Source organism: Chelon labrosus (assembly GCF_963514085.1).
Source record: "Chelon labrosus genome assembly, chromosome: 15".
Lineage (NCBI taxonomy): Eukaryota > Metazoa > Chordata > Actinopteri > Mugiliformes > Mugilidae > Chelon > Chelon labrosus.
Window position 1 is genome coordinate 19873012 of NC_140348.1, and position 24919 is coordinate 19897930.

At 42.5% G+C, this 24919-nt stretch overlaps 1 protein-coding gene across 1 annotated transcript; it reads right to left on the reverse strand.

Moving 5' to 3' along the window:
* Positions 1 to 1831: 1831 nt before the first annotated feature.
* On the reverse strand, positions 1832 to 24462 carry sptlc3 (serine palmitoyltransferase, long chain base subunit 3). Its single transcript, XM_084562441.1, has 12 exons — positions 24237 to 24462; positions 22183 to 22374; positions 21199 to 21353; positions 19874 to 20022; positions 16644 to 16768; positions 15159 to 15252; positions 13093 to 13198; positions 11592 to 11811; positions 8297 to 8423; positions 6427 to 6562; positions 4756 to 4885; positions 1832 to 4670 (listed from the first exon to the last, which is right to left on the reverse strand). The coding sequence occupies exons 1-12, from the start codon at positions 24333 to 24335 to the stop codon at positions 4557 to 4559; spliced, it is 1647 nt and encodes a 548-aa protein (XP_084418567.1). The 5' UTR covers positions 24336 to 24462; the 3' UTR covers positions 1832 to 4556.
* Between the last annotated feature and the right edge of the window lie 457 nt (positions 24463 to 24919).

The window sequence follows — 24919 nt, forward strand, 5'->3', positions numbered from 1 at the left end:
GCAGTGTATTGGTTATTTGATTGTGCGCATGAAGAGGATGTGGCCAGTTTTTACGCGTGACACACGTGGCCAGTTCACACTAAGAATAAACCTTATGAGGAACAAGTTATGTGGATGATGAATATGATTTGATTCCTCCTGCATCATGTAGTCTCTCTGTCAACTGATTTATGTTCCGGTTATGTAAAACAGGATCCAGTGAAAATCCACAAAACAGTTTCAGTTTCTAATAGTGAAATGAGTTTCCTGGAGGACATTCCTAGAAGTTTGGTAAACCGGGGCCCTGAATTTCGTCATCATTTAATGAATCTCCAGTGATCTAATGTCCAAGTGTGCCAGGAAGTGCAGTTTGCTTCATTCTACAGAAGAAAGCAATGAATAATACCATGATATCCCCAAATATAGCCCTCCAAATAGTAGCATAGATATCTGAATTTGGATAAAAGTACACAATAAATGCTCTAAGTCATCTCCACCATGGCCTATTTCGTTATGCCCTCTGTTAACCCGTAGTTTCTAGTATACGCTGCATATCTTTGGTCTTAACTTGGTCCAGGCAAAGCCGCGCAAATCTGTTTCCCCTTCAAATCTAAACTCCCCTCCCAGAGTAGAAAAAGCTTCGGTCTGAATGGTAAACAGAGGGCAGTGAGAATAGCTCGCCTGCTTTGCACACAGTGGTGGACATCAAAGGTGCAGCGGAGGATCCCCCTTCAGAGTAGCAGCTACATGCCATTCCAATAAGTGCAGCGTATTTGGATCTGCAGTTCAAAAGGAGCTGGTGCAGGCAGGCAGGCAGGCAGGCAGGCAGGCAGGCAGGTCTCTGGGGCCTTGCCACCAGTAGCCTGGCTGCACAGATGTTTTGAATGCCAGTACCGACCATTTGCCACTTCTGCTTAAGCTGAAGGCGGTTACAAGTGACTGGAAGGAAGCTTGGCAAGACTCGTGCTTCCCACCTTGCCCTTACAGTCAGTGTTTGTGTGTGTGTGTGTTACCAAACCGTGCTTGTTTGAAAGTGACACCTCTGGAGTAATAACGACACAGACAACACCAATATGACAACTGTAGCTTTAATAATTCATCAGAAAATACACATTAGAGAAACAGTAAATATAGTTTTAACAGTCCTTTACAGAAGAGATTATTTCTATAAAGACTGAATATGTGCACGATTGTTATATCATAAAGGGTCTGTATGGGTACATTTAACCAAATCCTGCTGTTGGCGCCCACTTGGTGCTTTACAAAAAAAATATAATTCTACTCTCTGAACTAGATAAAGCTCTTTATTTGTTTCAAGTTTATGGCTTCTGTCAGTTGAGTCATATAAGTTTGTCCTCCAGCTGTCACTGTGCTTCCGTTTCTTACTTACATACATATGAAAACCTGAATACTGATTTTTTTTTTTTAAAAAAAGCCACAACCCGAGCTTAATGTCATCCTCAGAATTCATTGTCAAATATGAAAGTTGCCCGAACGCTTTGCCCCGCCGTGCAACCGTGCAAAAAAATGCTGCTGCTAAGTCTCAGCAAGTCAGAGTTTGCCTCTCTGAATAATCACAGCGGAGCTTAGTATTTGAACACCCCGTGCCTGTGACGCACGCCGCTCTGAGTGTCTGAGAATGAATTCGAGCCTTCCAGTCCCCCCCCCACCCCACCCCTGCACACATCTGTCTCCTGCTGTAACGAATTTAACAACGTTCACATTCAGACTAAAGGTGAAAGTAAACAAAAATTAATAACAGACATCCGGAGGACGTTAGCGCACCCCGATGCAGCATTTGAGGCCACCTTCCCACCCCCACAGCCCCCCCACCTCCCCTGCAAAACCTCCTCCACGTCTTTGGTATGACATCACAGATCTGAGGATTAAAGAAAACTGTTTTCTATTGTTTCTGGCTATAGGAGCCAGATGTGAAATATTCACTTACAGAACAAAGTGATCCAGTATAGAGAGCAGACTGAGAGTTTTCTCCTTTAGGGGGGAAAATGACTTAATTCTTTTTCTTGACATTTTTTTTAAAACTATATCTGCGTTCATCTACTGCACCGTGCTTTCCCACGAACAGTGTTCTGATTCCATCTTGTCGAATGTTGTTTATGGGGAGGAAAACACAAACATGGCAACGTCTTGAGGAAAAACAAGTGCCGACTAGACCCGATCTGGCACATTGTGAAAACACATTTATCATCCTTCTATAATCCTTCCTGTGTTAATCAAATGATTACCCCATACCACGAGAATTTTGAGTTCAGCGCTAATTGCTAGGTAAGGTTTCTGTTGGCTCAGGTGCTGCATACTCGGCATGCTTACCTTCACAACTGTTACGCAGTTTGTGTGTGAAAGAGCACAGCAGGTCTTTAAAACATCAACAATTAAGCTGTTAAGACCGGGTGAATATGAGCAGTCTCGCCACAAAACAAGCCATAACACCTTTTCTATTCCGCATGCGGGTTGTTGAGATTTAACTGCATGTCAGAGGAGTAATTGCTGCATGATCTATTGTTGAGATGAAAGTGGCGCTACGCTGAGGACGTTTTTATAAAAACAGTTCACCGTGAATCACAAAAGTCCCGGTATCTTTTGCTTGATCTGTTCAGCCATGAGTTGTGCAAATAATCATGTGTCAGGAAATGAAACACTTAAACACACACAGTAGGGAAGAGGATTAGGGCCACTGGGAAAATAAAAAAGACATGGATTAGGACATGTCTGGGGGGGGGGGGGAGTCGGAATTGTGTCTCCGAATTATACATTTCTTTTCCTTGGAACTCTTGAGTTTACAGTCAGCATTAGGACCTTTTATCTGTCTAGTCTGAAGTTGAACGTCTTTTCTCAGAATTTTAGAATTCTAGAATTTTGAGGAAAAAAGTCTGAATTCTAAACTGAATTCTCATTTTTGAAAAAAAAAAAAAATTTGCATTAGTATTTCTTTTCGGAATTATGTCTCTGAATTATACATTTCTTTTCCTTGGAACTCTTGAGTTTACAGTCAGCATTAGGACCTTTAATCTGTCTAGTCTGAAGTTGAACGTCTTTTCTCAGAATTTTAGAATTCTAGAATTCTAGAATTTTGAGGAAAAAAGTCTGAATTCTAAACTGAATTCTCATTTTTGAAAAAAAGAAATTTGCATTAGTATTCTAAATTTACTAACAACCGGTATTCTAACGTATTTCCTCCGTGATCTGCGTATAAAGTAAGAATTTCTCACAATACAGAACTTTGAGTTTAGAATTCCGGATTTAATTAAGGTTAGAATTATATTTTTTGTTTCTCCCTAGAATTCAGATTTTTTTTGTTTTTTTTTTTTTCTCCTCAGAATTCTAGAATTCTGTTATGCCGAGAAAAACAAAGTCAGATTTCTGATTCAAAAAAATCAGGATTCTGACTCCAGATGAAGAATTCAGATTTGAGTTTATTTTTCTTCTATTTTTCTTTATATTTCTGGGTTTACTGAAAAACAGAATTCGACATATATTTTTTTCACAATTTGTAATTTAAACTTTTAACTTTCTATTGATAATTAAGAATTCTGTAATGTTGAGAACATAAAATCTGATTGCTGAGAGAAAAACAGAAACGGATTTCAGAATGGATTTCAGATTCTGAATTTATTACTATTTATTTATTCCAAATATTTTCTCAGAAGTCTGAATTTAATGTGAGAATTGGGATTTCTTTTTTTTTCTTTAGAGTTTTTTTTAGTTTAAAGTCAGAAATTCTGAATTAAAACTGTCAGAGTTAAGAATTTCAGGCTAACTGAAAATCAGAATTCACACTTTTTAAACTCAGCCCTGGTCCTCTTCAGTATTTTAGAAACAATTAATTTCCAATTAATTTAGATAATAAATCCAAGATAATGGGAGGTGTTAATGTGCAATGTTTGTGTTTTCTTCAAGAAGAATACGACCAAAACGTCTCAATAACTTAGCAACCTAGCAGTAAACCATTTTGGAGAATGTGAAACCACGGTGCCAGTGTGGTTTTTTCCCATTACTTATAACAAAGTAATGGCTGCTCTTATATGAAATTCAACAGTTTCAACATCAGCATTTTTATCAAATGATGTTAAGATATATTACTTTATGAGAAGAAAAAAACACTTCCATAAAAAGGGTTCAACGTCTAAATATAGACATAAGCAATTAGAATAAAATTTTAAAGATTTCTCCAAATGTGACCGCACTAATAATATATAATTTGTTCCCGTGTATAACTTCATTCAAGATATTTTACATTTGTGTTTGACACCATTCCAGCAATGCTTGTGCAGTAGGTCCTCATACAGTACATACTCTATATATACAGTGTATATATATAAATGTATTAAGAAAGAATATTTCCAAAATATTTCCATGTAGTTTCTCTTTTAAAGAAGCACACATTAGTATTGTGCTGAATCATATACGAACATGTAAAAAGCAGCTGCCAAACATTTGGCCCCTCCTTCCCCTTGTGCCGTGAGATACGGGTGTTACCCTGCGTTGTGTGTTTACGAGTCTGCCGTGGCGTGGACACTTAGTTTTGACACTGTGAAGTTAAGGTGTCAAGGGTCATATCAGCTGTCCAGCTCAAAGTCTGTCTCATCGCCGAGGTCAGGCCGAGAGGAATATTTCCGCCGTGAGAACTTCAGGCAGAGAAGGTCTCCCACCTCGTTCAGATTGTGCAGCACCTAAAGGACAGCAGAGAGTCTTAGATCGTTTCGCGTTTCATTAAAGAAAAAAAACAAAACAAACGATACTGTCTTGAGTGCGTACCTGGTTCAGCATGTCTCTGGTGTGAGACGCAGAGACACAAAAGCGAGCTCGGGCCTCTGTGATTGGTGTGGCTGGAAAGCCCACTACCACCACGCCAATTTTTCTCGCCAGCATTTCTCGAGCAAAAGCCCTGATCAGCAACAAAAGAAACAACTATCAATTCATACGTCTATACATTATACACTCAGTAGTCAGTTCATTAGGTGCACGAGTGAAAACAAATGGCTTCTAATGTAAAAGTCCTGCCTGCACTAAATCTGAGCTTCGTGAAGGTTATGGTTTTCAGCATGTGTTTCAAATAACAGAGAAGGCTGTTGATTTAACTGAGGTTTAATTTGGGTTACTATTGAACTGCATCGTGCGGTTTCTATTATTTTGGCTAAAAAACAGATTTGATTTTATTTTTTAACAGAACTTTTGAGTTGAATTGAATCTAAAATGATCCTACAGTTGCACTACACTACACTTACGCTGCTTTCACATACAGAGATCATGATAACAGATTTAGTGCAGGACAGTATGCATTTGTTTTTTAGTGGTGTAGCTAAAGAACGGGCGAGTAGTGAGTGTATTTTAATACACAAATACGGACATTAAAACTAAATCTCTGCTTCTTTTGGTTGTTTTTGAGTAAGACTTTCTCTGGCTGCAGTGGTCCGTGACGTTGTTAGATTACATCCCTTGTTATCCCTAAATTAAAATCATGAGCATCAGATATCCTCGTTGCAGCGCTATTTCTCCTGTCAATGTCTTCAAAGTGATAAAGCTTTGTGACAACGTGGTGCATCTGCACGGTAAACAGACACCAATAGCTACCTGAAGACGTTTACAAGAACGTATCTCACGTTTTTTGAGACGTCCAACATGAGCCGCATCAGAAAGACGAAGCATTTGCTCCTTTTGCCTCGTGAAATTAAAAATCGTGCGGAATGCCGCGCTCCTTCCCGCCCCTCCGAATCCTTAACGATGCAGTCGGGGACGCGTGGTTAGAACGACTTGTGATAATTTCCGCAAAAGGGCCGTAAATCAGGAGGAGCTCCTAGCGGCTGACAGCTCTGACGGCCCGGCAGCAACTTATCTCTGATGACTTTCACTTTTAATGAGGCTACGGAGGGAACGGCTCGTTCTGTGGCAAAGTGGGACGTTTCGAGAAATGTGAAACATCGCAAATGTGATGGGAAACACGGTTTAATGAATCTCACACAGAGAGTCTCACAGATCTGGACTGTTTAGTATCTACAGAAAGAAATATCTGATGAACTTTGACCAAAAAAAAAAGACATTTAGACAAATCGGTTGTCCCTAATACTGGTGATGCCCATGATAACATGTAATTTCCGTGGATATTAATGGCGACTGCCATTGAAAGACACTTTATACCCAATTGATTATACACCTGAATGACTCAAACCATCCACGGTTGTACCTAATCATTACCTGATGTTGCCTCTTAAGTGGTTACAGGCCGCGTCAGTCTACACTACTGATTCATGGAAACTTTGGACAAAGTAATATGGCCGCCATCCAAATCACTTAGAGGTGATACATGCCGAGGAAGGGACGAGGGAAGTTAATATTTTCTGGTTTAAAATAAGTCTAAGCGGAATGAGCACAGAGAACGTATTGATCATCTTACTCTAAAAGTGTTTTGGAGTGTTTGAGTGCACTTACACCACTTTGCCTGGCATATAGAGCAGGACCGGAACCACAGGTGAGTCATCATTGCCGTAGATGATGAAGCCCATCTCCTTCAGCCTGGCCCTGAAGTATCTGGTGTTCTCTGCCAGTTGGCGGATGCGTCTAATGCCTGCAATTAAAACAAGGACACCACCACAGATGTACATGAGCAAAGCATTTCTCCACACATTTCCACCCGTCCCCCACCGGGAGGGACGTCACCTGTCGGTTAGCGGCTAATGTAGCGCGAGTCTGTTGCCGAGCCGTCTCATCCTGGACCTCCGTCTGGGCCATTTCAGCCTCCGCTATGAGGTTGCTCGTGATTACAAGTCGGCTCCAGCAGCAGATGGTTCAGTTTTGTCCGCCTGACGGCATGGTATATATACGCGCTTGCTCGTTTCCAGAAAACGCTCTTGCAAATTGGATCTGATGGATTTCGCACAAAATTAGTGACTGTGGGCAGGCACTGGAGCGTAGCCATGACTGAATACAAATAATGCTTAAGTACCACATGTATTTCGGAAAAATATATTAGAAAGCGGCTCTACTGACCCCCCTGTTCTCTAACATTGTGAATCACTGGGGAGCCGGCTTGCTCTGCAGCAGAGTTTGGCATGGCCCACCCTTGGAACACAGCTCTGTTCCCGTCTGATTACCTGGGAACAGATTGGCAGTTCTTTCAAAGGGATGTAAGAGAGCACTTTAAATCCCCTTATCTCAGCAGAAGGAGAGGGAGAAAAAACCCTCCAAAAAAACACAACATTCGGGCATCTGCCAAAAAAAGCGCAGGCCCCATTTTGTAAATCGTTCCTCTCTGCTAAGATAGAGGGCGCGGAGGTCAAAAACCTGCTGCCAGACACAGAAAACTGTCCGAGTGGGCGAGGAGAACGTGTGGATGTTGCTGTCTGTCGGAGCCGTGCGAAATTCAACATCAAAGGGAAAGACGAGGAAGAGGGAGGAAGGCCGAGAGGAGATTATAAGGCAGATGCTCCGAAGAGTTTGTTAGGTTTCTTGCGCCGGTGAGATTTCATAGTGTTTTGATGGACGGAGCTGGAGCTGATGTTTTGAAAGGCTGCACTGTTTGCTGTGTTCCCTCCCCTCTATAAGACAGGTCAAGACTGATTTTTTCCACAACAACTATTTCACCGGGCTACGTCAGACGCAAAGCATGTCTGGGTCAGAGCCAGATGAAAAAGCTACTCATCTCTGCATGAAACCTCGGCATATACCTCGACTTTAACACACCAGGCTTTAGTCCTTGTGATGATTAACCCATCACAGCACTCCACGACAGACATGTCATTTATTTAGAGCTCACACAGCTGCCTCTTTCCCCCCTGTACACATGGATATGTAAAACTAGAAGTGCTTCACTGACCATTACTACCTCAAGATGCTTCTATTATCAGAAGTACCGCTACAATAACAGCTCAAGAAGAATTGCTCTGGTGGTATTGCGACTGGCCTGCTAACGACTGCTTCCCTGCCCCTGTGTCTGATGCCATTAAAGCAGTAACTTTGCAGAGGAACAGCGTACCTCACAACGCACACATGAAAATGATTTCCTCCACGTTAGGGTCACATGTGCTCGGGGACTGCACGTCTCCCCTCTCCTTACCGCTGCAGACCCCTGTAATTGCTTCCACATTTCCACAAGACCAAGCAGCTGTTTGCCTTTCCCTGCAGGTCTTACTCCGAAATGTTAACATTGCAGCAGTGTCCTCTGGATTTGGTTTGCTGTTGTTTCCATAAAAAATTATATAAAGGTGTAAAAATGTTTACAAGACAGAAATAATATTTGCCCCGGTATAGGACGTTTGACTGAGCCTATAGATAAAAAGACTGAGTGAGCTCACACACTTACCCTCTGTGGTGCCGTCTTTTCCCATGATGCACTTCATGGCCCGTATGACCTGCTCCGTGACGGGAGGGGACATGGATGAGGCGTACACCGCGCTGTGAGACTGGCTGCGGATGTAGTCGACCAGCTCCTGTAATGTTGGACACAGCGTCAATGTGATTGCCCGCTCGCTGTCAATCTCAGACTTTCTCACAGAAGCGTGACCCTGCAGTTTTCTTTCAGCACCACTAGAGAGAGCTCACGCATCATCAACACCTGAGAAGCAATTAAAATACCTCAAGCCAATTCTCTGTCGCCCTGACTATCCTGGCACTGGCTGTAAAACAGCTCTGGATCCGTTCCTGCTTTCCACTCTGGGGGAAAACCAGCGTATTAATTTGAGGAAGAACCTGCGCCAAAATGAGCCAGAATGAGGACCGTCATGCTCATTATTCCTAAATGTCAGCAGGAGATTAATTCTGCTAGTGGCTGACAAGAGAGGAGCAGGATTTCAGAAAAAAAAATGATTTGGTCATGGGTCCCTGGAGCGTATGTATGTATGTGTGTATGTGTGAGTGGCCTGAGGTTGGGAGCGGGGCCCGGCGAGCTGTGAGTGGCTGCCGCTGCGTGGTTGCGGAGCGGGTGCAGGGGTGATGACACGTAGCCGGAGATGCTGTCTGGCCACCGCTTCCACTCACCGCCATCTGTCCCCACTGGGCAGCAGCGGCGGCGGCGGGGGCGGCTGCGGCTTCCTCCAACACACGAGGGGAAGGGATTTTGAGGGGAAATGCTCCAAACTGGGGATAAGAACCCTGAAACAACCTGACATCTGTTTTCATTTAAGGCGGGAGATTTTCACAGCTTTGTGGCCCCGCAGGATTTCGGCGCAACCAAGATAAACCAGTTAAGAGAACATGTCCGAAATCCATCTCTCGCTCGGGGCGCGGACTGACAGCTTAGAGTGTTTCCTCAGCCGCACGGTGGCCGCAATACTGATGTGGTAGTTCCTGTCCACAAAGCCACAGAGTATGAGCGGTGCCAAAACACAGCGTACACTGGCACGTTTTTCAACAGATCTATTTAATAATGCAAATTCAGCGCAATCCAGGTTTGGAGTAAAGGGTTATTGGATAAATCGTCCTACACGCAAGGTTGAAGTGAATTAGAAGGAGCTCGGAGTTTATTTATTGGGGTATTTATTTTTGGTTCTCTCATAAAATAGCTATAACATGACTGTTTTCCAGAACACATCTGCGCAGTCTTTTGTTGGTCAACCCGAATCCACTTAAAATTCGGGATTTGGGGGGATTACGCCACAACAACAAATACGTCAAATCTAAAGGTTCCCTCTCTCTTTTCCCCCTCAGGAGTTTACTACCGCCAGCTGTCAAACCAGGCACAGTGCTCATACTTCAAACATTATCATGCTTGTTAAAAGTCATCCTGTTAAATCTGGAACGCAGTTCCGATCCCTGCCACAAGAAGGGGCTGGCCCTCTGCCAGCCTTACCTTCTTATTACGGCAGAGAGCGGCTGAGAACAACATAAGGCGAAGGAGGAACGGGTAACTTCTCTGAATGCCTAATTCAAACAACATGGCCGTTTCCTCTGTTGCTTTCTAATCAACTGTTGCAAAACCGGTGTGGTTATGTACTAAAGTGTACTTTTTAATGGAGTAAAAAAAAAAAAATTACAAAGGCCCCGAGTCACAGCCCTGGGGAACATTTGTTGGACATGTGAGAGCTACGACAGGGGTGGGGTTGCGATGATGGAGTGTGACTGACTTCCATACATGTTTAAAAACAGACCTGGCTAAAAATGTACAGAAAATACTCCTTTGTGTGATTTGTTTTAAGGTGCTTTGGAGCCAGAGGGGTTAATGTTGCATCGAGTTATTTAAACTGCATCAGGAAAGTCTTAAAAAGTCAGCACAGTTATTTGTTTTTCTGTTAAGACAACTTCCCTAAGGTTATTTGAGTTATTTTAGTCCAACCTGTCTTACCTACTTATTTCTTGAAATTTATCCTGACCCTGTTTGGGTGCGTGGAGGATTATTTTTGCATAGCAACCAGACTAGCTTCTGCCTGACTGGAGAATCACCAGGTCTACTGCAGAGTTTACAAGCTGACTCTTTTATAGCTGTGAACTAGTGATACGAAGGGGAAACGAAACCAGTGACGATGGAGAATAGTTCTTTTCAAGAGAAGCAGGGAAACCCGCTGCTGCTTTGGTTTTGAAAAGTAATACAGAATAATTAAAGTGTTTTTTTTCCATCTCACTCCTTCTTCCTTCTCCACACCGGACAAATTTGGTAGCATTCATCCTTGTGCGCTGCTGTTGTCAACACTGTTTGAGCAGTTCCTCTGTCTGCTTCCAACAGTGGAGTTTAATAAATTGTGTGCGCGGGGCTAACGGATTGACAATTGTCAGTTCTTGTCCAGCCACCGAGAAACGGGACATTTCAGACCGATTGCAGTCGTTGGGGTCTGTGCAGCAACGTTTCTGTGGAAGCGCATGTCAGGTTAGGGCCCAGCAGCGTACTATCTAGCTTTAAAATGATGCTATTTGGTCAGGGAGATTGAAAGTCGGAGGCGTCCTCCATTCCGGGAAGATCCTTATCTGATTTGTGTTTTTCTTTTATAGCTTGTTTTATGCAAAGCACTTTCCAGTAACTTTGTGGCTATACAAATAAGCTCCAACTGGTTCTCTGCCTGCACTCACCCTGTGCTGTATACTAACAAAACCAGAAAATGTGAGGTGACCTTTGTAGGCCTACCTCAATTGGGAAAAAAATAGGATTTTTAGCATTCTGGAAGAAAGAAATATAACATGAATATACACCGATCAGGCATAACATTATGACCACCTGCCTAATATTGTGTAGGTAGGAATGTTGTTACCGGAGGCCTTTGGGTCCTATGGGTTGAGGAGAGAGGATCATCCTACAGATACTTGATTAGTTTGGGATCTAATGAATTTGGAGGCCAGGTCAACACCTTATGATGTTCTTCATGTTTTTTTTGAGTTGCTCCTAAACTGTTTTTGTGTGTGTGTCTGTGTCAGGCTGCATCTTGCTGCTGCCATCAAGGAGTGTCATTGCTATGGGGTGGGGGTGTCTGGTCTGCTCTAGGTGGGTGGTACATGTCTAAGTAACAGCCACACAAATGTCAGGTCCAAAGGTTTCCCAGCAGAACACTGTATTGTCACATGTTATTTACTTCCCCTGTCAGTGGTTTTAATGTTGTGGCTGATCGATGTATATATACTGACTACCAGTAATAAAATCAATGCAAAGCAATGAAATTAAAAGCCACAGGAACCTTTTTTCCCGCAAGGTAGCCTCCAGAAGCACCAAAGCTTTTCGTGAAGGTCCCCATCATCACGTCCACGTCGGTTGGTTTCACGTTAAACAGCTCGGTCACGCCCCTCCCCGTTGCTCCCACTGCTCCAATACTGTGGGCCTCATCCAGGTACAGATACGCCTTGTACTTCTTTTTCAGAGCGATGATCTCAGGTAGTCGCACCACTGAGCCCTCCATGCTAATGACAGAGAATCACAGAGGAGTTATGGAGGTGTTGACATGGACACACGTTTCGTCAAACTCTTAAAAGTGATTCGATTTGGAAAAGAATCTGACGCCCGGCTTCGTCCACTCTAGGCAGAACATCTTTACATCTGCAAATGCATAATTTGACATGTCTTCCAAGAGCCTTTCTGCTGGCCCTCTTTCACTTCACTCCCACCTCCCTCCCCTCTGATGCAAACCTTTTACGGCTACAAATAGACAGCATGAGTGATTATGTGGCTGGGGAATTGAGCAATCCCAGAACTGCTAGACTTGCTGAGAACGTCTGCAGCCCAAATGACATAAGACAGGGTTTCACCAGGACCGATGTGGACATCAAAGGCAAGCCTGGGATATGGCTAAAGTGTGCTTACTCTACATCCAAGCCTTTTGATGTTGCAGGGAGGTGAGACATGGAAGATTAGTTATTTCAGCGATGTAGTGAAAGGCGGCATTTCGCTCTCACGTCTCCCCGTTTGACTTTAGATATATCTGCCTGATGAATGCAGTCTGAAAATGTGTGCAATTAAGTTGTCTCTCAAAGTGCCGGGATTGACATGGAACTAATCATTATATTAATATCAACAGATGCGGCTGTGCTTTCTTCTTTTTCTTTTTTTTTGTTTAAAATAAATCAATTCATTTCAAAGTGTCACATTTTAGTTTAGAAAGACTGAGATATACGTGCGATAGAGGGCCAAAAGACGGAAGAATAAGAAGAAGAAAGGAGGAAAGAAAATGGCTGTGATAAACAGTTGGAGCTGGGGGTGTAGCCAAGTCAATCTCCGTGGCTCCATTTGGCCTTGATTTGGAGCTAATGAGCAGATGGAGAGGGTCACTAAGGCTCGGGATAGCTCGCTGCCGGGAGAGACACATAATACCTTTCTCCTCTCTCCAGTAATCAAATGGTACCCAAGCATACGCGCACACACACACACACACACACACACACACACACACACACACACACACACACACACACACACACACACATGCATACGTACATACACACAATCTATTATTCTAGGGTAGAAAGGGAAAGCAGTTGCAAAAGAGGCCATTACAGGGACTGCTAAGCACAGGCTCACCTCAGGTTACAAATAAAGGCTTGTACCTGAGTTTTCCTGTGCAGCAGCCTGCTACAGACCACCAGGACGCCCATATTTAAAAAAAGATTGATGCCCGATTTCAACTGACTCGAGATATGCGTCTGTAGGAGCGACGGTGCTAATGTGTGGGCTGTGTAACGCCTGACCTGTAGATGCCCTCCACCATGATGAGGATCTTTTTCCAGGGCCTGTGTGTCCGAGGCTGCCCCGAGCAAACTGCCTCTTTTAGCATCTTCTCCAGACTGTGCATGTCTGACAAACAAACAAAGGGGGGGGGGGGGGGAGATGCAAAAGAGTGGTCAGCAACATGATATCAGTTTAAACCTGTATGGTCATATGAATGAAAACACAGCACAGCACAGCTCAGCAATAATCAAACCACAGCTCCGAGGGCAAACATTCGAATGTTATTGTTTTCACACGGCAAGGCGGCTTACAGAATACACAAAGCACTTCTTTATTTGCCAGAAACACCTTCAACAAACGGCGCACCGGTGATAAGGTTGCAGCCTGATGCTTATGAACACCTGCAATGTCTGGATCAGAAGGCAAATTGATACAACGTGGGCTGGGCCAAAGACCTTTTCAGTGCAGTCCTCTTGGAATAAGACCTGACACTTTGGCTTCAGCAAAAATAATCCCCCACCGATATTATAAGTAATGGTGGCGTTACTGTCGATCCTCTGCTGCCCACCAGCAGATGGCAGTGTTGAATAGGTGTAGTTAATAAGTGAAATTACTCAAAGTATGACTGCAATCCAACATTTCCCGCTGAGCGGCAGGGAAACCTGTCATAGCTGATAATCTGTCACAGGTGATTGATAACGCCGCCCCGACACAAAAACTGGTTTACTTAAGAGGCAACAGATGCTCTCCACCCGGAAGCTTAACAGAACAGAATACGTCTAATGTCTCGAGTGGAGAAGAATAAAGCAGACAGGGAAAGACAAATCCACTGTGGCTTGACGAGTGTGTGTGTGTGTGTGTGTGTGTGTGCACAGCCACAAACGAGGAAAAGATCATTTCACAGTTAAACACTGATTTGAGATAAGCTGCAGCCCGATATGGGTCACTGTTTGGCTGTCACGAGTAGGATGGTTATCTTCGCTTCTACACGAGACACGTGCACACTGTCGTGAATATGCATAAATGTTACCACGCTATCTTATCTCTTTGCCGTGACCCTCTGAGTCCGTGCGTGCTACTAGCTTAATACGCAACACATAAACGTAGTTAATTATTTGAAACAGTGCTAGTCTTCAATCTGTGTGACAATGCTCGACTGCACAAACCGGTTCAACTGCTCTGTGGCATGAAATTCCATCAATGTGAAAGGTAAACATTCCAGATGACATAAAGAAAAGAAAAGTGATCTCAGAAACTATAGTCAGTGAGTTTGATTGGTAAAACCCTTTAAGTAAATATTCAGCTAATAAAAGAGTGTCTAGTGCAGGACGTTCAGAGGCAGAGAAGGGTCAGCAGCTCAAGTGCCTGAGGGCTCTTTGCCTTTAGACAGGCCTGTGGGATTTGCTTGGAGGACCCATAACTGACTCTGCTTGTACCTGTCAGGACCCATTTACTGCCAGAGGACCGGCTCATTTGTGCTGTCTCCTGAAAGAACGGGGATGTTTCTGAGGCGAGCACAAAGGATGTTCTATCATCCGCGATTAATAATTCCCCCTTACCTCCGTTTATTACAATATGTAATATGACAGTAAAGTAGTTGGAGCAAGATGAGCTTTTCTTATTGAAAAACTTCTGTTTTGCTGTTCTGTCGCTGAAGGACAAAACACAGTCGTGACTGCAAACCGAACCCGTTTCATTAAAGCTTTTACATTCGCAGCTCTAAACACTGAATGTTAAGTAGGTCTTTCCTAAGGCGAATCTTGTACTGCACAAAAAGCTTCTCGCAAAAGCAACCGTTCGGGGTGAAAAAAAAAAATAAAAACTAGACAGTGTGAGGAGCAGTACTGGCAGCAAACAGAAACTGCAACTTCATCGACACAATCTCACGGCAAAAGAAAAAAAAAAAAGAGAGAGACTGAAGTGTTTGCTGCTCTGGGAGGCGCAATACGCAGACGATGAATCTAAAGCACCGTAGATGTTGGTAAATCAAAGCAGCGCGGCCCTCAGTGGTCATAACTTAAATATGTGTTTCTGTTCCGCAGAAGAGACTCGTGTGTTTCAAATGAGAGAAAGTCACCGGACTCACTGTTGTGTTTGAACACCCGGATGGTCGCTCCTGACAGTCTGGCGCCCAAGATGAGAGATGTGTGATTGAGCTCGTCGCTTAGTATCAAACAACCCTGGAAATCAGCAAAAAAACAGGAGAGGCGTTAATGAGACGACAAAGTGCCATTCAGTGCCTGAGTAACAGCTGAATGCTACTACACTCTTGAAATCAAAAACCGTCTTAAAATACTGTTAAATACATCAAATGGATGATTTCAGAGCAAAATGATTATCCTACAATTTGCACAGACATGGTAAAATTGTGTGAAGTTGTTAGACTAATTAGACTGTCCCCTAATTAACTGGCTTATAAAACATAAAAAATTACTGCATTTCTTTTTCGGGAGGTCTGTTTCTTACATATTCCAAAAGATATGGTTGTTTTCCATTGCATCCTTGCAGAATGTGCTGTATAACTAAAAAAAAACCCCACCTGGCAAATTACATGTCAGCTCATTCCTTTTACCCCACCCCCATCCATAACCCAGTCCTAATCACCTATGTCTATGTGTCTAGGTTCCTCTGTATGTGTTGTTGTTGTACGTCCTGTTACGTGTACATGTATTTATTTGAATTCTCCAATGTCTGATGAAGTTTTGACCCACATACAGTTTTCATAATGGAGTGTATAGTGCTTTATAAAAAAAAAAAAAATCAGCATGCAAATTAATTCAGCTGTTCCAGGAAATTCTCTTCGGTACATTAGCATATATAACACTGAAGCTCTAAGCATTTGACTGCATTAGTCTGAATGAAGTCTTGTAGAGGGTATGTTGACACCGTCTCAGTGACAGATATGCTCGGTCTGGCCTGGGGTCCAGCTGGCCCGGTCCCTGGTCTACCAGCAGCTGTCACTCTCATGTTGCTCTGCCCGCGCAGCATGGCCCGATCTGGCTCGGCCTGTCCCTGTAGAACGGAGCTGGCGGTGAGGTTTGACCTCCAGCCTCTGCAGGGTTAGTGTGGGGGCTGCAGCCTCAGGAGCTGCTGCACCTCTTGAGCTGCATAAACGACCCCGTTCCCATCACTTAAACAGTCAACATCCTCTTCCTCCTGTCCACTCCAATCACAGATATTCATGCTGTGTGTTGCCCCTGGTAACCCATGGCCCCTCTGCGTGAGCCAGGCTGCTGCACCGGGAGCCCAGAGTATGGGTAATCGCACCCTCGAGTAGCGCTTTTAACAAAGCCCGCCCTTCCTTGTCTGTGTGTCTGAAAGCAGCCACGTATGCCCAGAGCCTCTTCCTTCTGGCCACTGTAATGTTTAATTATGATTTTAATTAACAGCGGTGAGTCGGGAGTTGTTCACAGCTGAGTTTAGTTGACAGTTCTACATTAATTTAAGCCATACGCAAGAAAGGAACAAAGGCTAGGCTAATTAATATCTTCTGTGCTGTGAAAATTATATCCATTCACAGCAGGAGTTCCTGCTGTATGTACAGTGTGTGGCATTCAGGGTGTAAAATTACCTTGCCCACAAGTGCTGGAATGTTCATTGAGTTGGTGGCGAAACCCATCCCAAAAGTCATAGAGGACTCCACTCCGAGGAAACTGGCGACAAGCTGTTCCAGCTCTTCATGGATTTTCAGGTTACCTACGAGACAAAAATCACACAAAAGATTACCCACCTCTACAAGACTAATGTACCTTGGTTTATTTGGTAGTCCTTTAGTCCCTAGATTTTGCTCCTCTTGGTCGTGCAATCACAAGTTTTTTGACAGAGATGAATGCGATAAGAAGCAAGAGGCCCAGCAGCGAAAACCGGCGCCTCTCGCTCTCCAGGGATCTCGAGAAATTTAGAAAGATTCAAGCTGTGGCAAATGTGTAATTTAGTTCAGCTTTTTGTTTTTTCCATCCCAGGTAATTTCAGAGCAGGTCCTGCAAGTGCTAAAATGGTTCTGCTGCGCATTTTTGGGACTAAGGGGGTGGTGGCTATAACCTAGTGTGACAGGTGGGGACCAGAGTTCATTTAGAAAATTGATCAGATTGTGATCTGTAACCTGATACAGGAGTTTCAGGTATCTGCGCTTGTGGTCATCTGATAAATAGAAGAATTACTGTTATAATTGTGAGCTACAATGAGAGATGTAGCTACTGTATGATGTATATACACACTGTATTTTATTTCTCCTTGCTCTTAGCAATGCTATGTTCTGTATGTAAGGTAGAATTATAACACCTAAGAGATTTAAACACACTCTATATCTGTATCTCTGAAAGAAATGGTGAATTAATTGCATATACATGGGATACTATGCACTGTAGTCATGATCAATAACAATCAGTAACCACAGAGAGCAGGCATTAAAAGTTCAAACAGACTGCATGTCTCAGGAAGGACTGGAAAATAGGTATTGAGTGATGTCTATAAAACCATAGCACAGCGAAGCAGCTCTATCTTTATGTTGATTCCCATTCGGCGCTTTCCATCAGTCAAATCGATTCATACATTTCCTCGACCACTCAGGCTCACAGCCCCTGTGCAGCTGCGGCCTGTGCTTTTTATTTTTTTAAATCCGACTGCATTGGCTTTTCCTCTTTTTATAGAACATTCTACTTAGCCGTGTCTTTACAGGCCTCCTTATTGATATGTTAACGTCAGAAAGCTGCTACAGGTCTGAACACTCTTCCGGTAAGAGTGAGTGGTTATGTTTGATCTCACTTTGCGTGCTTGAGTTGAGAGAAATAAACCCACGACGCCGCCCCTAACACCCACATCTCATTAAGTTAGCAAGTCGCATTCCTGCTGCCACAATCAAGCTCATGGACAGTCAATAAAGATTGTGTGTGCAGATCTGCAAGTTAAATATGACTCTTTAAGTGTAAAACATGTGACTGGGGAATTTTTTATTTTTTTTTCACAGCAAACAGAGGAGAAGAGTTAATGATTTCTCCCGCCAAGCTCGACTGGACTCTCAATAAACAAATGCACCGCCATGTATTTAGTGTCAACATGTAAAGATGCCACACAGCCTTTATGTTACATTAGTATATTAGTATGTGCAATGCAGCATTTACACTGCTCTGTGCTGGGTAGCTACGCCAAATATTTCTTGGTAATACGTCACCATTATCTGATTCACTATATGTTAATGATTGCAGACAATATCGGGAACAATGAGCTATCCATTCATTCAAATCCGTGAATGTTTGACTTGTGCGTTTATTCACAGGGTGTGCTGCTAGTGCACTTTGTATCTACTATTACAGTGCATGTCCATTTGACAACAACAACAAAAAAAACACCTCAATTTGCTTTGTAGGTAGTTTAGTTTAAAACTTTTGGTCAGGTTTGAACCTGTAAAATCTAATTTTAATCTGTAAAAACCAAAAGTGCTGTTTTTACTGTGCACACGACAATAAACATCTTGAATGTAGAAGGAGAAATGAGATTAAATATCTGATGTGTGTGGTTTTGTGATTTTTAATCTATTTATTTCCGTCACATTAGATAAAAACACACCCAGGCAAATTTGACTTTGAAGATTTCCCGTGTATCACCACTACAGATTGCTGTGGTGATTATGGCATCTCTACGACTACAGAGACACCAGGAACCTTAATAATTTATGTTTCGTAGAGTCTCATGGGAGGAATTGTTGTTCCTTAACCCTCTCTGTGAACTGGCTGAAAAAACAGTCCCATTCCGAGAAAGAAATGAACACATAAATAAATCACATAAGTGAATAATGGATGATGTGGAGGTTTGTTTGTGTGTGAGAGTGTGTGTGTGTGTGTGTGTGTGTGTGTGAAAGTGTGTGGGTGTGGTAGACTGTGGAAGTCATACTTTCACTCTCAGAAACATTCATACAACTAATAATCACATGCCCTTTAATTCCTCCGGGTTTCTCTGTTCTTGTCGAACTGCTGATATCAGGCAAAGCTGAGCCGGTGTGTCAGCTCCCTTTCTGCTAGCCTGCGCTCAGCAGATATACAGCGCACACTGGCGTCAAACTGTCATGAAGTAAACATTGTTGACAAAGTGAAAAATATTCTTCTCAAGTAAACTCTTAATACGTGTTGAAAAAGCTCCACACCGTTTGGCTTGGCTTTTCTGCAAACGAACACGCGGCTGATGGCCCGTCATTAGATTTCCCTCCTGTACCACAACTGGAGATTCAGGCTCACAAAGCCGCTTACGCACCACCACCACAAGGGCGGACAAATGTTCAAAGAATAAAACGTCATTCAACATTCATCTGAAGCCACGGATTCTGCTTCCTGATCCTCGCTGTTCTAACACGTTCCACCGCATACAGCATGGTTTTGCATCCTGCATAATGTCCGTGGTGTTTCATAGTGTCACGTCCCACTACGATACAGCTTCCCCTGCTCCTCAGTGCAGACCAATATGTAATCATCTCAACTTATGCCCAAATGGTACATTATTAAACAAAAGCTGAATTATTCATACAACACTGCAGCCACTGAGAGATAATTAAACATGCAGGCAATATCATTTGCAAGAAATATAATAAATGACGGCATATGTGATGAGGGGGATGGAGTTTTATTTCCAGTTTGACACTCTGCCCATTAAGTGCCATCACTTTACACTACTGTACGGCTCTTAAAACTTGAATTATGAAGTGGACATCTTTTGCTCAAGATAAAATAAAACGTCCGTGTGGAAGCCAGCTCGAGAGGGAAGCGTGCAGCTGCTTTTAAGTGTAAAACTGAGCGTTGACCACAAACTCACCTATTTCCTGCCTTGTGCTGCAAACCCCCGCACCGAACTGGTTCATTTTATCAGCCACAGTTTTCAGGAAATCGGCATTGTTCTCAGCAAAACCAAGGTAGTTGTAGGAGCCCATGTTGATGACGTTGGGTATTGTCCCCCCAGTAAACCTGCAAGCATATTTACATTAAGGAATCAATTAGGTTTTCTGTTTTCTCCCCTAACACACTGAGAGATTTAATTACATGGAATAAAAAGTAATCAACATTCAATTAAATGTGCTAATTGCTAATCAGAAACATATTACTTTCTCAGTAGAGTTCTGTTCGTGAGAAATGCAATTATGACAATGTTTATTTAAGGTAAACAGCAGTGACTGCATGCAGAAGAAGCATTTGTTAGGTCTGGCACATTTAGCATCTTGAATTAGAAGTCATCTTTCGCCATAATTAAGAGATGACTCACTCTGGGGAAAGACGTAAAGTCTGATTGTGATAATTGTTGTTCTGGCAAACAACACTCAAGTTCACACTGCAAGTCAAGTGTGAACATTGCTGCCACACTTCATCAGAGTTTAAAAGTATTTAAGAAGAACATTCTTCATCCACTGACCCACTTCTCACAGCCCATGTGAACCTGCATACTGCTCCAAAACCATGAAAGACAAGTCGACTCCCCGCTTCCACTTTTTCCCGTGGCATTAAGCCTCTTTAAACATGTAATCCACGCTCACCTCTTTACCGATTCATAATGTCATTTCCCTTCCCCCGCGGCTCCGTTCATAGTCTTTTTCATAATATATTCCCTGACCCTGCTGTGCAGCACAGAGGAATACCAACTGTGGTCCGGGGACTCAGGAATGACATATCTTTGCTGATAACAAATATGTTTCCGTCTTCGCCATTGCATTCGAGAGGAAGAGATTGATTTAGACAGATAAATCTTCGTTGTCTTGCTCGAGGCCCCAGAAGATTTTCTTTGTTCAAAAACAGTTGCTGCCGTGTTCTAAGCTGGAAAAAAGCTTTGTGTGTTTTTAAATTATACACGGATGAGCCAAGACATAAAGCCCAACATGCTGTTGGTCCTTTGCAAGCGGCCAAAAAAAGGCTCCAACCCACTGAGGTATGGACTCTACAAGACCTTTGGAGGTATCCTGAGGGATCCGGTGCCAGGATTGGTCGGACCTCTTCCAGCAAATACCCCAACACCCAGTAGCAGGTACTGCTGACAATGTTCACTTACCATTTAATATATCATATACTTTGAAGGTTCTGTTGTTATGGCATTATCATGTATGTGATTACTAGCCTACACTATGTTTATCACAGATGACTGGATTCCAGTACCTGAATGTCCAGTTGTAGTCATCGGACACCCTCTCCATCAGGTCAAAGACGGGTCCCGGCAGGCTGCATATGGGACGGTTCCAGTTGTCCCGTACCCTCATGTACAGGTTTCGAGTGTAAAAGTTCTCAAAATCCTGATAAAGCGGTACAAAGTCCTGAGGGCGAGGAGAAACATTTTTAATAACTCCACATGAGGCAAGGTCCAGGACACATTTGTTATAATGAAAGGTTGTTGTTTTTTTTGTTTCGTTTGTAACTGCAACAGAATTGGATCTAGACTTTTAAGTTCTAACAGTATTTCAAGACAATCTTCACACTAAAGCATTTACCGAGGCTATTTAAAGAGCTGGCCTCCATTAACGCCTCTCTGGAGAAAACCATCATGACGGAGCACTCATACTGTAATGCTCTTATTCCCTTTACTTCGTACTAAAAGACTGTTGCCAAACTGCCATCGGCATTAATTCCTTCTAGACTTTACTTAACAGTTCCTGCCTTCAAATATACAACCGCAGAAAAATAATAACAAAACATGGTTACAGCGTTCCTTTGTTTAGTTTTCTTTGCATTTTAATTGAACAAATCTGACTGAAGCGAATGTATCTTAAGTGCAATTTTTGGGTTAACAAAACCAAACCTATGGTAACATAATGGCTCTCACGTGGCAGCGCTCGAGCCGTGTCTAAAATCTGAAGCGCAGTAACAAAGAAAGAGCTTGAATCCTCTGAGATTTAATTAGATCTTCAACAGATATTCTCCGTGGTGTCTTGTCTCACCCATGGCAACGTTATAGTGCAGAGGAACATGAAGGAGGAAAGCAGAGGGAGCGCTCGAGGAAAAAACTTGAAATAATTAGAGGAAAACAAAACGTATTGACACCACATGCATGCTCCTCTGTTCCAACTGTCTGGGTGCATGCGGGTTTGTGCAGAATGTGTGTAAGACTATAGCGTGTGTTTGTGCTGATTGCCTTCTTTTGCCTACCTTCTGTTCCTCTCTCTCCTGGGCAACGTGGCACTTCTCTAAGCCCACAGCTCTGAGGAAGTCTCTGAGGTAGCCAAACAGGGTGACAATGCCAAAGCCCAGGTATGTCATCACAGCCACATACATGGGCGCCTGTTCAAAGGACTCATGCCTGTGCTGCCTGGAGGCGTCAGCAGTCCCGGGGCCATTTTTCTATACAACAAGAGTCCCACATGAGCTGTTTTACATTGCAGACAAGACAACTGAACACAATTGTTTGAACAAAAATGGCTTGATTTTAAATGAAGGGTTGTGGCTGACACTCCAATTATCCCAGCTCCTGACACATAGTATACAGCGCCGACGGAGGCAAGACTCAATGACGGTCCACAATAATGCAGATATAATACCATACAAAAGGGACATTTTGTTCACATTATTAATCACAACTAGTGTTTCTGTATGCGATGAAGGGACCTTTCGGGTTGGTGGTGCTCTAGCTCGCCCATAATGGCCCTGAATTGCAAAGATACCGACTGCGAAACACTTTTTATTGAGAAAGGCCGAATTACAAATAGCTGACATTCATTGCTGCTGTTAATATAAGGCAAGCGTTGAAGGGACGACATTTGCACAGGAGATTACAAATTGCCCTGTGAACAAAATCAGTCAAGAACGAGACGAAATAGAAACAATTCCACCAAATGGTTTTGAATATTGGAGTGTCTTGCTGCATAGATGTGCATACTAACAAGACTCAAACCCCTTTTCTTAGCATTTTTGATGATAAACTCTTAATACTGTGAACATTTTTATATAATAACTTATAAAATTTGAGATTTTGCATTGGAATCATAGACTATGTAAATCAAAAAAAATAATAACATCATTTAAAGGAATTAAGAACGTTAATGATAAACGTTGATGGAACGTATGTCACTTCCGGGTTCCATGTTTGTTCTTGTGTAGCTGCTGCGGCTCGGATAAACTAATGCAAATTATGACTTTCTGAGTTGCAGACTCTATATTCTTTTTAAAAATTTGCACAGAAAAGTCTCTTAAGGACTCTGGAAACACATTTCATCAGACGTAAGTGCTAATGAACTCAGCAACAAAGGTCTTGAAAATGAATGCTAGCTAGCATAAAAAAAAAGATGCTATGATGCTAACGTTTAGCGTTAGCCGTGCAAACAAACAATTAATGCATAAACAGTTGTACTATTATAGCACCGTTTGAGATGGAGGACATTTAATATGACATTTTATGATTGGGGTGCAAATATTACAAGATTACATCCGCGTAATTGCCAAAAGTTGCTAAATATTCGGCTTAAGTAATTCATTCATTAGGTTTAGTATTAACAGGAACGTAAACATAGAAAGTTAAAGGAGGAAGTGAGGCAGTTAAAAGGATTTGTGTTACAGCAAATTTGTATTATTGCACAAAAATAAATCACCTACATCCATTATAACTCTCCAGTCCAAATTGTGCAGGCTACTACTGAACCTGCATTTTTTTTTTTTTTTTTTTAAACGGAAACACAGGTGCAGGTTTCTGACCTACCCACAGCCTAAAGGCAGAGAAATCCTGCTGAGCATGAAATGAAGCATTTCAGGGTGGGGTCGTTTCTTACTGTCGGTTTACATTGTTCTGAGGAACTATACAATCCTTCGTTAAAAAAACAAAACAAAAAAAAAATAAAAAATGCGCGATATTGTTTTACTTTTGTTATTATTTATTTGTATTAAAGTAGTCTGACCACCAACGAACATGTGTCACATGCTGCAGATTTTTTAAAAAAAAAAAAAAAAAGCTTTATGCCACAATTATCTTGTATTTTTGTCTTTCTGTGTGTGCAGTTCCCGTAGTTGTGATTTCGTGTTTTTATTTTTTGCGGTTTATATGCAAAGTTTGCTGACGTCACGCAGGTCTTGTCAGGTAGAGAGCTCCAGTTTGAAAAAAAAAAAAAACATTTCCCCAACTTATAAAACACCCGGCCGGCCGCACCTTGAAAACAGACTCAACCACATAATATGTCGAACAAATAAATTGTACCGGCAGTTGACAGACGTACCTCTTTCCTGCTGTGAAAGCCGTTTTTCACGATGTCTCCGTTTTTCAGTCCATTCTGGTTCAGCTGTGGTTTCAACTCGCCCTCAGCAGCTCTGGCCATGTTGCTGCAGGTACAGGAGCGACGGTCCCCTATGTTTTAGTGGCAGGTATACAGCCGGCGTGCTTCACTGAACTTCCAAAGGTGACTTCCTCCTTCTGTTGTTTCGGTTCAGCCTCTTTTGAAATGCTTGAACTTCACGTGTTTCGATGTTTGTGCAAACGATCCGCTTCTCCTTTATGTCAAAATAAAAGTTTCGACCACGGTGGGAAAGCACTCACGTTCTCATATTACACAACATTATGCACCTTGGGAAAAAATAGTATTTATTTCATAATTAAGTTTGAATTAGTTTGTTTTGTTTTTATAGAAAAAATAGTATATTTTTATTTTATTTTTTCCTCTTCATCACTAGACGGTTTTGCATACATATAACCTTATAAAATGCAGCTAAAGTCCAATTAATGCATCCTATAAACTACACAGGAATACAACAGTCAGCCACAACATTAAAACCACTGAAGGGAGAAGTAAATAACATCGGCCATCTTGTGACAATACAATGTTCTGCTGGGAAACTTTTGGGCCTGGCATTCGTGTGGATGTTACTTAGACATGTACCACACACGTAGACCAGACTTGATGAC

Excerpts from the sequence above, each read along its gene's own strand:
- sptlc3 (XM_084562441.1), bottom strand. The coding sequence starts at position 24,335 with ATGGCCAGAGCTGCTGAGGGCGAGTTGAAACCACAGCTGAACCAGAAT. Across the intron at positions 15,253-16,643 it reads TTCCAGCACTTGTGGGCAAG|GGTTGTTTGATACTAAGCGA; the intron begins GTAATTTTACAC and ends GCTGATTTCCAG. Across the intron at positions 6,563-8,296 it reads AAAAGACGGCACCACAGAGG|GCATTAGACGCATCCGCCAA; the intron begins GTAAGTGTGTGA and ends TTTTAATTGCAG.